This window comes from Muntiacus reevesi, chromosome 3 (assembly GCF_963930625.1).
Source record: "Muntiacus reevesi chromosome 3, mMunRee1.1, whole genome shotgun sequence".
Classification (NCBI taxonomy): domain Eukaryota; kingdom Metazoa; phylum Chordata; class Mammalia; order Artiodactyla; family Cervidae; genus Muntiacus; species Muntiacus reevesi.
This window is the reverse complement of record NC_089251.1, coordinates 201,621,145-201,636,692: the sequence shown is the minus strand read 5'-3', so window position 1 is coordinate 201,636,692 and position 15,548 is coordinate 201,621,145. Positions and strand designations below refer to the sequence as shown.

General features: G+C 37.5%; 1 protein-coding gene across 2 annotated transcripts in view; it reads left to right on the top strand.

The window, feature by feature from the left end:
* The window catches only part of PTPN4 (protein tyrosine phosphatase non-receptor type 4), a 189,493-nt gene that overhangs the window by 100,501 nt on the left and 73,444 nt on the right, over positions 1 to 15,548 (top strand). For both annotated transcript variants that reach the window (XM_065931385.1, XM_065931386.1), the window contains exons 10-11: positions 183 to 271; positions 12,947 to 13,010. In XM_065931385.1, the coding sequence (XP_065787457.1) occupies positions 183 to 271; positions 12,947 to 13,010 (153 nt within the window). The remainder of the gene's footprint in view (positions 1 to 182; positions 272 to 12,946; positions 13,011 to 15,548) is intronic.

Here is a 15,548-nt window from a genome sequence, read left to right as displayed (position 1 = left end):
ATGTCTTATTTTTATGATGTAATAGTTGCCAAATGGGTTTATAAATATTGCAGTCACCTGCTGCTTTTGATATAATGTCACATTGTGTAAAAGAACTAATCATATTTAAAAATTATATCTTTATCAGTTAAAACTCATTTTCTTAGAATTCCCATTTTTGTTTGTTTGTTTGTTTTTTGAAGGATCAAAGTAACAATGAAATTATGATTGGGGTGATGTCAGGAGGAATTCTGATTTATAAGAACAGAGTACGAATGAATACCTTTCCATGGTAAGAACTTCTGTCAATACTTTCACTTTTACTATTATATTACCAAATATAGTTCATATTTTTGTTGAACTATTTAATGTTATCATACAACTTTATCCCACTTACTTCAAATCTACTAGAAGGTACAAAAATAGTTGAATTATTTTTTTCAAAAATTTCTTAGCTTAAAGAAAATACTACTTTCCAAGTTTTTCCTCTTAGACAATCTCTAAATTTGTACTGTAGTATTATAGCTAGTATCATCATGTTTACTGTGTGTCTTGCGCCTTGCCAGTTGCTTTGGATACAGTTGTTGTTTAGTTGCTAAGTCATGTCTGACTCTTCGTGATCCCATGAACTGCATCGTGCCAGGCTTCCCTGTCTTTCACTGTCTCCCCGAGTTTGATCAAACTCGTGTCCATTGAGTCGATGATGCTATCCAACTGTCTCATCCTCTGCCGCCCCTTTCTGCTTTGGCCTTCAGTATTTTGCAGCATCAGGGTCTTTTCCAGTGAGTTGGTTCTTCACATCAGGTGGCCAAAATACTGGAGCATTGTACAAAGTATTGAGTACAGTACTTCATTTAAATGCGTTTGGTGGGTGCTAGTTTGTTAGTTGCAGCACTGGCATGGTCTAGATTGGTGTGATGACGCCATGTGGTTTGAAGCTCATGCTTCTCTTGTGTCACTGCTCTACTGCCCTTAGCGTGTTCTCCTTGTCCTAGCTGTCCAGTGACGCACCAGCCATCACGTTTGTATCCCAGAGTGAGGTAGAAAGAGAAGTAGCGTCTACCACTGCCCTTAAGGGGATAGTGTGAAAGTTGTAGAAACCACATTGATTTTTGTGCATATGTCATATAAATATCTTAGGTTTTTTAAAAATAAACACAATGATTTTCACTAAGGGAAGAAAGAAAGAAAGTTAGTTGTTCAGTTGTGTCCAACTCTTTGCAAGCCAGTGGACTGTAGCCCCCCAGGCTCCTCTGTCCATGGGATTATCCGGGCAAGAATATTGGAGTTGGTTGCCATTTCCTTCTCCAGAGAATCTTCCCCTCCCAGGGATCCAACCTGGGTCTCCTACATTTCAGGCAGATTTTTTACTGTCTGAGCCACCAGGGAAAGCTTAGGGCTTCCCTACGCCCAAGCCCTTTCTAAGGAAGAAATAAATACAAAAGAAATATATTGCATCAATGTTTATTTATATATCTCCTAAATGAGATGGCCAAGCTTTTCAATATCTGTGACTATTATTAATAGATTTTTGTAATTAGTCACTTATATAACACTTAATAGAAATATGATAACTGACAGAAGCTATTATTTTAGAAAATCACCACAATTATATTTGAGAAAAGAAACATAAATTTCCCTGGTAGGTCACTATCTTGGAAAAAATTAAATATAAAATAAAAAGTTGATGCAGTGAACCTCTTCAAAATTAAATATTTTTGTTCTCCGGAGGACACTGTAAACAAAATGAAAAGGCAAAACTCAGTCTTTCATAAAGTATATAGTTGATAACGGACTTATCCAAAAAACATAAAGGACTCTTAGGTCCTTTAAATTTTTAACTTAATCTAAAAGAATAGGCAAAATTTGTGAATAGTAGATATTTCCACCAAAGGAGTTATACAAATGACAGATAAATACAAAAAGATGCTCAGTCATCAGTGAAATGCAAGTTAAAACCACAGTGAACTATTTTCATTCACCCACTGGAATAATTCCAATTAAGAAGAACAACAGTGGAACTTCCTTGGTTGTCCAGGGGATAGGACTTCATGTTTCCAGTGCAGCAGACTTGAGTTTGATACCTGCTCAGCAAACTAGATCCCACATGCCCATGCTGCAACTGAGACCTGATGCAGCCAAATAAATAAATATTTAAAAACTTTAAAAATGATAGTACCAAGTGATGGCAAGGAAGCAGAGCACCTAGAAATCTCATATATTGCTGGTGGGAATGCAAAGTAATAGACCAACTTAGGAAAACTGGCATTTCTTAAAGATTAAATTGAGATTTACTGGATAATCTGGCAATTCTGTTCCTAGATATTTGCCCAAGAGAAATGAAAACGTAAGTTTGTATAAAGATGTGCACACTGTGTTCATAGCTATATTATTCATAATAGCACAAAACAGAATTTCAAACGTCCATCAGTTGGTGACTCCACAGGCAGATTACATCTGTGCAGTGAGATACTGTTTAGCAGCAGCAGAAGTGAACTATTTACACACCAAACAACATGGGTGATCCTGCCTTCAAAACCTGACGTCAGGTGTAAGCGGCCTGGCACAAAAGGTGACGTACTGTTTCTCTGTATGAGATTCTAGAAGGCACGTATTATAGAGACAACAGACCGCTTGGTTGCCAGGGATTAAAAGTGAGAGGAAATTGACTGCAAAGGGATGCTAAGGTGACATTTTCAGGTGATGCAAATTGCTATATAGTGATTTTGATGGACGTTATACAACTCAATACATTTGTCACAACTCATTGACTTGTTCATTTAAAATTGGGATGTTGCATTTTATATATAAATTACACCTCTTTAAAGTTCATAAAAGAAAGCCAAAGGTCATTTCATATTTTATCTCAATATCTTTAAATTCTTCTGTGTAATTCAACTTGTGTTATGGTTAGAGGAAAGTACAAAACAGCTTGAGACATGGTCATTGCCTAAAAGTGAGCACATAAAAATTAATTACAAAACATAAGAAGATTGGTGAGTTAAGTGTTTCAGAAAAAGCAGTTATGATTGTTTATTTTCATAATGGTAAATGTGTATCTTCAATTTTAATGCTTTTCTGATTTACGGAAGAGAATTAAACATTTTTTATTAACTTTACCTATTATGTAAATATCAAAATCAGAAATTCTTTTCAGATGATATGGGTTAAAATAATTAAATTTTTCTGTATTTTCAAAATTCTTTAGTGTGTGTGTATATATATATTTTTTATTATAAAATAAAGATTTTGGAAGAGTTTTTGACAAATTACTTTGGCAGTACCAATGATGTAATTTTACCAGGGAAAATTTTAATGTCTTCATGATATTTAAGGTGGTTTTTTTGTTTTGTTTTAATTGGAGGATAATTGCTTTACAGTATTGTGTCGGCCTTTGCCTTATCTGAGGTGGTTTTTAAAGGATGAATAGAAATTTCCTCAATGAAGAGGGAGAAAGTAAGAGGAACGTGTTTCTGGAAGGTTCAGTCAGAGAATTTGGGGTAAAGGTACCAAACATTTGCAGAGGCCTCATCGTAAGAAAGGATGTGGCAAGTTCAAATGATGGGATATGTGGTTTGATCTTTATTTATGTTTGGCTGTGCTGGGTCTTGGTTGCTGTGCAGACTTTTCCCTAGTTGCAGAGAGTTGGGGCTTCTCATCGTGGTGGCTTCTCTTGTTGAGGAGCCCAGGCGCTAGGGCACGTGGGCTCAGTCGTTGCAGCTCACAGGCTTTGGAGCACAGGCTCAGTAGTTTTGGTGCTTGGGCCCAGTTGTTCTGTGACTTGTGGGGTCTTCCTGGATCAGGGATCAAACCCACATCTCCTGCATTGGCAGGTGGATTCTTTACCACTGAGCCACCAAAGAAGCCCCTGATTTTTCTTTTTTTCAGTTATCTTCACTGAGGACAGAAGCAAGGGGGTAAGATTTTAAGATGATACTGCTTAGAAGAGAAATTGGGATTCAGATTTTGAAGGATCTTATACATTCCACATGCTGTTGTTCAGTTGCTCAGTCATGTCCGACTCTGTGACTCCAAGGACCACAGCACACCAGGTCCCACTGTCCCTCACCATCTCCTGGGGTTGGCTCAAGTTCATGTCCATTGCATCAGTGATGCCGTCCAGCTGTCTCGTCCTATGTTGCCCCCTTCTCCTGCCTTCAGTCTTTCCCAACATCAGGGTCTTTTCCAGTGAGTCAGCTCTTCACATCAGGTGACCAAAATATTGGAGCTTCAGCATCAGTGTATTCAATGAGTATTCAGGGTTGATTTACTTTAAGATTGACTGGTTTGATCTTCTTACGGTCCAAGGGACTCACAAGAGTTTTCTCCAGCACCACAGTTCCAAGGCATCAATTCTTTAGCACTCTGCCTTCTTTACGGTCTGGCACTCACAACCATACATGACCACTGCAAAGACCATAACCTTGACTATACAAACCTTTGTTGGCAAAGCGATGTCTTTGTTTTTCAACACACTGTCTAGGTTTGTCATAGCTTTCCTGCCAAGAAGCAATCATCTGATTTCATGGCTGCAGTAACCATCTGCAGTGACTTTAGAGCCCCAGAAGAGGAAATCTGTCACTGTTTCCACCTTTTCCCCTTGTATTTTCCATGAAGTGATGGGGCCGGAGGCTGTGATCTTTTTTTAATATTTAGTTTTAAGTCAGCTTTTTCACTTTCCTTCACCCTCACCAAGAGGTAGTTTAGTTTCTCTTTCCTTTCTGCCATTAAAGGGTATCATCTGCATATCTGAGGTTGTTGGTGTTTCTCCCACTAATCTTGATTCCATCTTGTCACTCACCCATTCTGGCGTTTCTCATGATGTGCTCAATGTGTAAGTTAAATAAACAGGGTGACAGCAGACAGCCTTGTCTTACTCCTTTCTTAGTCCTGAGCCGGTTAGTTGTTGCATGTAGAGTTCTAACTGCTTTTTGACCCACATGTAGGTTTCTCAGTAGACAGGTAAGATAGTCAGGTATTCCCATCTCTTGAAGAGTTGTCCACAGTTTGTTATGATCTGCACAGTCAAAGGCTTTAGCGTAGTGGATGAAACAGAGATAGATGTTTTTTTGTGGCCCCACAAGGGACTGAGCCAGACTTGCCTATCAGTGTCCAGGAGTCTCCAATGGAGGTATGGGTTGATAGTGGCCTGCCACAGGGCGGGGTCACTGACTACAACAGTCCGGGGAGCCGCGGCGGGCTGGCCTAAGTCCTTTCGAAGGAGATTAAGGCAAGGAAGAAAATCACTCACAGATTTTAATGCATTTTGTCTGTACCTGATAACCCTGCAACTTGGATGTCCTTAGCATTGTTTTGTGGATAAGGAATAAGAAATGCCAGAGAAGCTAACTGGGCCAAGGTTAATAAGTTCGATAAATATGAAGTGGAACCTTAAGCTTGGGTCCTTCAGATTCTAAAACACAAGCTTCTCACTTAACCTCTTCTTTCAAAAGTAGAGCTATGTGTAAAAAAGTTTTGTTCCATGTGATAAATATACTTCCTCATTTCTTTCTGTATATGGTTAACCCTAAATTACCCAGTTCAAGTTCATACTTTTAAAATGTTGAGTACTGGATTGGAAATTATTTGGATTCTGTAAATTAGACTTCATTAAAATTATTGCTTATCAAAAAACATCATTAGTAAAATGAAAAGGGAAGGGGACAGTTCTATTTCCCAGTCCAGCAGGTAAAGATTTTGCAACTTGTTACTCCTATTCTCAGAAGAAGAAAAAAAAAACCTGAAAAAACTCAAAATCAACAACTCTTTTTTAGATCTTTCAAAGAATTGAAAACACAGGGCATACTGCATTTCTGAAAGTTGGAGAAGCAGATGAATACGAGAAATAACAGCTTACCAGGTCTAGAAACCACTGCCTCAGCAGTACCTGGCCGGAGTACATAAAGGGTGGTTGGCAAATTGCTGGAGACAGAGCAGAGACTAGCTTGTTAGATAAACACTCCCTCAGGCCCTGCTTGCTTAGAAAGGGCCCTTTGCTACCAGGGATCTCAGGGCCAAGATTGACAGAAAATCCGCTTGTGATCGAAGGGCAGGGTATCAGGGTTGAACAGGGATGTAACTAGTTTGAAATATGCTCAGAGCCTTCTTTTCTCATTAGCAAAGATCTGCCCTTAAGGAAGTCTATTTATACTTAATCAAAATGGGTTGCCAGGGCCTAACCGGGTGGCGGAAGGGAAGCTCTGCCTCTACTTTTTGTTTCGGCTCAGGAGGGGTGAGTTGCAGAGCGCTGAAGGGTGCAGCCAAGAGGCCCAAACCACTAACCCACTGAGACCAGATCACAGGATTAGAGACTGGCTTCTACCCAACCCCAGACTTAACTGCCACATCACCAGGGCTCCTATATAATAACAAAGGTTCAAAATTTAACTATAAAGCTCAGACCAATTAAGGAGGACTCTCTTGGGAAACCCAAAGGCAACAGGGGAGAGAAAATCAAGGACAGTAGAAGAGATAGCCTCAAGTGCTTACCACAGAAACTCTTCCTTCAGAATAGCCACAGTTTGAATTGAATTAGTTTCTAAAGGAATTGATGACAGAGGGCACTGTTGAAAATGATAGAGCCATGTGTTGGCAGTTAGAGAAGCTCACAGCTGGGTGTGGTTTTTGAAAGGATGGGGTGATTGATACTGCTGTCATTTCAGTGTTACTTGGGGCACGCCCAAGGCTGTGCCTTCCTGCAGAGCAGTAGGAGAAACATACTGAAGATTGGGGTGCAGAGTTCATGCAGGCGAACTGCCAGATAGTAATAGACTGGGAAGATGGGATTCTCCAGGCAAGAATACTGGAGTGGGCTGCCATTTCCTTTTCCAGGCAACTTCCTGACCCGGGGATCAAACCCAGGTCTCCTACATTGCATGCTGTTTCTTCAGCACTGAATCTCAGGTTCAGTGGGAAGCTCAGGTGTGTTATGTAGCTAATGCATTACAGTAAGCAAATAATGAGGCTCAAGATGCCCTGGAAATCAGATCTTCCACCAGCGTGGATCTAGTTGGTTCTGACCAGTTTCTGTCACGTCGTGTGGCTGTGTCATTCTTTTTAAAGATTGTGCCCTGCCTGCTTCCCTCTTGTTTCAGTACTGCTCCTGGCAATAGCAGAATGCATATTCCTTTCAAGGGTACATAGTTCATTTATTAGAAGAGGAAATATGCTAGCCATAAAACAAGCTTCAACAGTTTTTTTTTTATTGAGTTATAATTAGTGTAACATTAATTTCAGGTATACAGCATAGTAGTTTAGTATTTTGTACACATTATGAAACAATCACTATAATAAGTCCGGTTATCATATGTCACTATATAAAACTATTACATGTTTTTGACTGTATTCCCTCTGTATGTAGTACACTCCCATGACTTATTTTATACATGGAAATTTGTGCTCTTAATCCTTTGCACATATTTGTCTATCTGCACCGACCCTTCCTCTTGGCAACCATTCATTTGCTATTTATATCTGAGTCACTTTTTCGTTTTTTAGATTCTGCATATAAATAAAATCATAAGGTATTTGTTTTTCTAGTTATTTCATTTTTACAATACCTTCCTGGTCCATCCATGTTGCCACAATGGTAAGATTTCTTTTTAATGACTGAGTAATAATGCTTTTAAACTGTGGTGTTGGAGAAGACTCTTGAGAGTCCCTGGGACTGCAAGGAGATCCAACCAGTTCATCCTAAAGGAGAGCAGTCCTGGGTGTTCATTGGAAGGACTGATGTTGAAGCTGAAACTCCAATACTTCGGCCACCTGATGCGAAGAACTAACTCATTTGAAAAGACCCTGATTCTGGGAAAGGTTGAAGGCAAGAGGAGAAGGGGATGACAGAGGATGAGATGGTTGGATGGTATCACCGACTCAATGGACATGAGTTTGGGTAGACTCCAGGAGTTGGTGATGGACAGGGAGGCCTGGCGTGCTGCAATCCATGGTGTCTCAAAGAGTCAGACACGACTGACCGCCTGAACTGAACTGAACTGAACTGAATATCCATACACATCTATACACATACGTCACATCTTCTTTATCCACTCGTTATTAGTGGCACTCAGAGTGTTTCTGTATCTTGGCTGTTACAAACAGTGCTGCAGTGAACTTTATTGTTCAGCGGCCAGGTTGCGTCTCCCGCTTCTCCTCCTGCCCTCAGTCTTTCCTAGCAGCAGTCTTCTGATGAGTTGGCTGTTCACATCAGGTGGCCAAAGTATTGGAGCTTCAGCTTCAGCATCAGTCCTTCCAATGAGTATTCAGGGTTGATTTCCTTTAAGATTGACTGGTTTGATCTCCTTGCTGTCCAGTGGACTCTGAAGAGTCTTCTTCAGCTCCACAGTTTGAAAGCATTGGTTCTTCAGTGCTCTGCCTTCTTTATGGTCCAGCTGTCACATCTGTACATGACTCCTGGAAAGACCATAGTCTTGATTATATGCAACTTTGTCATCAAAGTGATGTCTTTGCTTTTTAATACACTGTTTAGGTTTGTCATAGTTTTTCTTCTAAGAAGCAGTCGTCTTTTAATTTCATGACTATAGTCACCATCCAGTGATTTTGGAGCCGAGGAAGAGAAAATCTGTCACTGGTTCCACCTTTTCCCCTTCTACTTGCCATGAAGTGTTGGGACCGGATGCCGTGATCTTAGTTTTTTTGAATGTTGAGTCTTAAACCAGCTTTTTCACCCTCATCAAGGGGATCAAGGGGTTCTTTAGTTCCTCTTCTCTTTATGCCTTTAAAGTGGTATCATTTGCATATCTGAGGTTAATATTTCTCCCAGCAGTCTGTATTCCAGCTTGTAACTCATCCAGCCCCGCATTTCGCATGATATGCTCTGCATATAAGTGAAATAAATGGAGTGACAATAAACAACCTTGTCATACTCCTTTCCCAATTTCGAATCAGTCAGTTGTTTCATATAAGGTTCTAAATGTTGCTTCTTGAAATGAACAGAAGCATACATAAATCTTTTTGATTCAGTGTTTTTATTTACTTTGGATAAATACCCAGAAGTGGAACTGCTGGATCATACAGTAGTTCTGTTTTTAGTTTTTGGGGGGCCCTCTGTACTGTTTTCCATGATAATGGCACATATTTACATTCCCACCAACAGTGCACAGAGATTCTCTTTTCTCCACATCCTTATCAACATTTGTTATTTCTTATCATTTTGATAATAGCCATTCTGACAGGTGTGAGATGGTATCTCATTGTAGTTTGCATTTCTCTGATAGTGATGTTGAGCATCTTTTAATGTCACTGTGTATATCTTTGTAAAAATGCCTCTTCAGGTCTTCTGCCTATTTTTTTTAATCAAAATTTTTTGTATTGAGTTGTATGCTTTTTGTATACTTAGATATCAACCCCTTACTGGGTGTATCATTTGTGAATATCTTCTCTTATTTGGTGGGCTACCTTTTCTTTTTGTTGGTTTCCTTCACTGTGCAAAATTTTTTAATTTGATGCAGTCCTATTGTTTATTTTTGCTTTTGCTTCTCTTACCTGAGGAGACATATCCAAAAAATATTACTAATACTGATATCAAAAGAGGTTACTATCTGTGTTTTCTTCTTGGAGTTTTATGTTTTCAGGCATTAACATTTTTTGTCTTTAATCCATTTTGAATTTGTTTTTGTATGTGGTGTGACAGAGTTGTCCAGTTTCATTTTTCTGCATGTAGCATCCAGTTTTCCTAGCACCGTTTATTAAAGAGACTATCTTTTCTTCATTGTACATTCTTTCCTTGTTGTCATAAATTAATTGACCATGTGAGCATGGGTTTATTTCTGGGCCCTCTATTCTGTTTCACTGATCATTATGTCTATTTCTGTGCCAGTGCCAGACTGTTTCGGTTACTGTAGCTTTGTAATATATAGTCTGATGTCAGGGAGCCTGGTACCTCTGGCTTTATTGTTTCTGAAGATTGCTTTGGATATTTGGGTCTTTTGTGGTATCATACAAATTAGATGATTATTTGTTCTAGTTCTGTGCAAAGTATCTTTTATACTCCTCCCCTTTCATGTTTTATGTTTTTAATGTTATATTTTGCACCTTTTAGTTTGCATATCCCTTAACTAGTTGTTGTAGTTTTAGTGTTTTCCACAAGTGGCTGCACTAATTGACATTCCCATCGACAGTGCATGAGAATTCTCTTTTCTCCGCATTCTCACCCAACATTCATTGTCTTTCTGATGCTAGCCATTCTGACAGATGTGAAGTGGTATCCATTTGTAGTTTCATTTGTGTTTCTCTGATAATTATAGCAGTATTGAGCATATTTTCATATGCATGTTGGCCACCTGCATTTCCTTTTTGGAAGCACATCTATTCAGTTCTATTTTTCCTTGGGTTGTTTGATTTTTGTTTTGTTTTCATGTTGAATTGTATGAGCTGATTATATGTGTTGGATGTTAATCCCTTATTGGTCTTATCATTTGCGAATATTTTCTCTCATTCAGTAGATTATCTTTTTGTTGTTGGTTTTCTTTCTATGCAAAAGCTTTCAAGTTTAGTTAGGTCTCATTTTTTTTTATTTCATTTGTTTTAGGATATGGTTCACAAAAAGCGTTGCTATGATTTATGTCAAAGACTATTTGCTTATGTTTTCCTCTAGGAGTTTTGTGGTATTCAGTCTTATTTAATCCATTTCGAGTTTAGTTTTGTATATGGTGTTAGAGAGTGTTCTAACCTCGTTTTTTAACATATAGCTGTCCAGTTTTCCCAGCACCACTTATTGAAGAGACTGTCTTCATTGTATATTCTTTGTTCCTTTGTCATTGATTCATGGCCATAGGTGCATGCATGAGTTTATTTCTGGACTTTCTATCCTCTTCCATTGATTTCTGTGTCTGATTTTTGTGCCAGTACCATACTGTTTTGATTTCTGTAGCTTTGTAGTATAGTTTGAAGTCAGGGAGCGTGATTCCCTCTGCTGTTTTTCTTTCTCGGGATTGTTTGGCTGTCTTTTGTATTTCTGTACAAAATTTGAAATTATTTGTTCTAGTTCTGTGAAAAATGCATTGATATTTTGATAGAGATTGCTGTGAATTTGTAGATTGCTTTTGGTAATATGGTCATTTTAAGAATAATAATAATTCCAATCTAAGAATGCGGTGTATCTTTCCACATGTTTGCATCATTTTCAGTGTCTCTCACCAGTGTCTTTCAGTTTTCCAAGTACATGTCTTTCATTTTCTTAGGTAGGTTTATTCCCAGGTATTTTATTCTCTTTACTGTGAGAGTAAGTGGGCTTGTTTTAATTTCTCTTTCTGTTAGTTCGTTGTTAGTGTGTAGAAGTGGAGCAGGTTTCTGAATATTAATTTTATATTTTGGTACCCTTTTTCATGATTTTCATTTCTGTGCTTACATTGCCCATCTTTTCTTGCTCTCTACTTTATCCACTGGGGCTCTTAGCCTGTTAGTTAAGTTGTTTTAAACTCTCAGAATGATGATTCCAGCACTCCTTTCACATCTGGCCCTGATACATACTGTGTCTTCATGTGTTTTTTGCCTTTTAGTATCCCTTGTCATCTTTTCTTGATGGGCCGATCTGATATCCTGGTAAAAGATTGTTGTTCAGTCACTAAGTTGTGTCTGATTCTTTGTGACCACATGAACTGCATCTCTCCAGGCTCCCCTATCTTTCACTATGTCCTGGAGTTTGCTTCAGCTCATGTCCCTGGAGGCAGTGATGCCATCTAACCATCTCATCCTCTGTCACCACCTTCTCCTCCTGCCCTCAGTTTTTCCCAGCATCAAAGGTCTTTTCCAGTGAGTTGGGTCTTCACATAGCATAGCCAAAGTGTTGGAGCTTCAGCGTCAGTCCTTCCGTGAATGTTCAGGATTGATTGGTAACCTTGGTAAAAGGAACTGCTGTAAATAGGCTCTTAGTAATGTAGTGATGAGGTGTGAAGGTGGGGGGAGGTGGGGCGGTGGGTGGGGGTGGCGGGTTATAGTCCTGTGATTAGCTGAGCCTCTACCTCTGGATCTCTGGATTGTGAGGTTCACAAGTGTTTTCTCAGTTTTTTTTTTTTCCCTCTTTGGGTGGGACAAGATTTCTAGAGTGGACTGAAATCGGGTATTTTCTTTCCCTGGATCATTTAAGGCTCTTGTTAACTTGTTTCCCCTAATTGCAGACCTTGTTAAGAACAGAGTGCTCTGACCTATTTCAACATGGTTTCTTTTCCCCCTTCCCTGTCGGAAACCTGAGGGTATTTTCCTCTGATATTTACTGTTGGAATTTGTTTGAGCTTCTGAATAAATCTTAGAATTCTGTGAGGGCCTCCCTATGACTGGGTCCTCTTGGAGTTCTTCACTCTCACAGTTAACCATGCTGAGCCTTCAACAATTCATGAAATACAGTTCAGGTTCTCCTACCCTGGCACTGCTTCCTCTGGCGGTTTCTGCTCCCAATATTCTTCTCTGGGAATCTCTGATTCCCTGTACTCAGCTGTTCATCTCTCAAATCTCGGAGGTTGCAGCTTGCCCTGTGCTCTTCTCTTTCTTACAGATCCAAGAAGAATTTATGATTTTTAAGTCTGTTGAGCTTTTTACTTGTTGCTAGGATGTAGTGGTGATTTCTAAGCTCTTTACATGCGGAACAAGAAAACTACTTGTAGTTTTAAATAATAAATAAACTATATTTTTGGCATTCTTGAATTTTTAACTTGTAATATGTGTTTTTATGTTATTTTTTGGATACAAAATTGAAGAATGGATAAGTTCACGGTAAATATTCTGGTAAAATAGCTCAACTGAGCGTATAAATTCTAATTTTTTTTATGGCATACTAAAAACTTTCAATTTTTTAATGTGTATATGTATATATATTCTTTAGTGTATATGTACATATAGTTAAATAGATATTACTAAACATGCAATTAAAGGATTATTTTTTACTACTCTTTGGGTGATACTTTTATCTTTGTTCAATATTTTAAATACTTCAATTCATTCTCTTTTTATCCAGGTTGAAAATTGTGAAAATTTCTTTTAAGTGCAAACAATTTTTTATTCAGTTAAGAAAAGAATTGGTGAGTATTGTTCTTATTAATATAAATTGTTTATAAAGAAATAAATAGTTATTCATTACAGAAGTTTTAGTGTAAATAAAAGTGTTATTAATACTATTAATAACTGCCAACTAAGTTAATTAATTTACAGTTTGTGACAAAGTATTTCTCCAGTGTTTCTGTGGTTCTGATCCGAGGTTATTCTAGATAGCTGTTCTGCTGTCTCTTGAACATAGAAACTAATTTCAGTTGTGATATTCACTGTCAGTCCCCGTATTCTATTCATAAGGTCAGTAACTGAGAATTTATATGTCCTTTTTCTTTGCATCTTTCTTTTTTTAAACTAAATCTGTAGCACTTCCTTTTATATGTAAGCTCATTTCATTGTAGGGAATCTGAGTGTTTAGTTTTGTTTATAGTTCATGAACATGTAGTACATTTCCTGTCTTTGTTAGAATGGTAATGTCCTTTTTTTATATTATCAATAAATACAACATGTTGAGTTATCATAGAAAGTACAGAATTGTAAAGAGTGTCATCTTAAATACATGTAACTCAATGGCTGATTCGTGTCAATGTATGACAAAACCCAAAAAAAAAAATAAAATAAAAATAAAATAAAATTATACATGACAAGCAAAAAAAAAAAAAAAAAAGAGTGTCATCTTATAAATGGTTTTTATCTATTTCATCAAATTAAATTAGCCTTGTCCTTTGACATTATTAGAAGTCTTGACAAATTAATGCATATTTTAAGGTGTTTATATGTTTGCAAAATGTATTTGAATCAAATGCATTTTATAGAAGATCATGATCTACTGAATATAATTCATCATCATTTATATTCACAAACATGAAATTTTTTTGAAGAGCGTTTTTGAGATAAATCAGGCGGAAATTAAGTATAGTGCTTGATAGGTGTATAATATACAATGTTATTATGTAGAACATTCCTACTACCTCAGAAGCTGGTATTATTGCTAATAGAGCTGATGCACTAGCAGTTATTAACTCTCCCAAAAGGTAAATACTGTTCTCATTTGTAGCATCATGAATTGATTTGTCCTGTTTTGAACTTTTGAAATATGAAATCATACGGAATGTTTTTGTCTGCCTTCTTTCCCGTAGCATTGGGGAGTTCATCTGTGTTGTTTCACAGAGCAGTAGTTGGCTCCGTTGCTATGCGGAGTTCTACTGAATGAATATACTGTCAATTCGTTATTCATTCTTAGTTACGTTAATGGACAGTTTTGCTATTTCCGAATGTGGCTATTATGATTAATGCTGTTAATGAACATTATTGTACATGTTTCAATAAATGTTTAGAGGAGTAAAATATATTAAATCATGTCTGGAAACTGGAGAACAGACATTTTACTTTTGATAATTATTTTGGTAGAAGGTGATATTGGGGCCAATTTTTCTATTTTGCTTCCTGTGGTACTGTTGTTATTTGTAATAATAATATAATATCTGACATTTCTGGAGATCTTACTATGTGCCTGATAATGTGTATCAACTATTTTCATATCATTTAGCCTTCACAACTATTCTCTGAGGTAGTGTTAGTACATACAAAGCAACTCTTAAGCATAATTAAAAATTCTCTGGTGATCAATAAGTGATATTTTAACATATCATTTTCTACCATCACCATTTAATATTTATACATGGACATTTTACTATATTTTAGTTACAGAAAAAAATCTTCATGATCTTTTGATAGGCAAAGATTGCCTTAACAGGACGTAGAAGGTAAATGAACATTGAAGGAGAAGATCGATAATTTGGACTGTGTTAAAATTAAGAACTATGGCAGATAGCATAGAATATATGTATAATAAACACATATACCATGTCCTTGGTTGTATCTCCAAGTCAATCCAGAAATATATTAGTGATTTGAACAGATACTTCACAGCTGAGAATAGTACTGAGAATATCTCTTCATCCAGTAACATGAACCTCGTTAAACAGCAGAGAAATGCAAATTATAACCAGAATGTGATAATTCCTCACAGCCATCAGAATAGTGTAATGAAAAGATTGGTGAACCCAGTGATGTGGGAGTATGTAGAGCATTCATTGCTTGTAGGAGGAAGTTAATATTGAGCTAATCATCTTGGGAAACGGTTGGGTGATATCTACTAGAAGTGAGCACATGACATCTATGATCCACCAATAAAAGTTCACACCTACATGCATCAGACAAAATACAAGAATATAAATAGGAGCAATATTTTTATATTACCAAGCTAGAAAGAGTAAATGTCTGTCAACAGTAAGTGGTAACTTAGTCTCTTCATACAATAGAATACTGTGTAGAGTGAAAATGAGTCGATTACTACTTCACAATTAAATGGAGGAATATAGAAACATAATAATGAACAAAAGAAGTCAAGATAATACATGTATGGGTCCATATGTGTAAAATTGAAAACAAGTGTAACCAAACTGTGGTCATAAAGTCAGAGGGGTGGTCACCTTTACAGAGGTAACCTGGTAGAGAGGGAGGATGAAGGACACTCACAGGCGCTGCTAATGGCACATTTCTGAGTC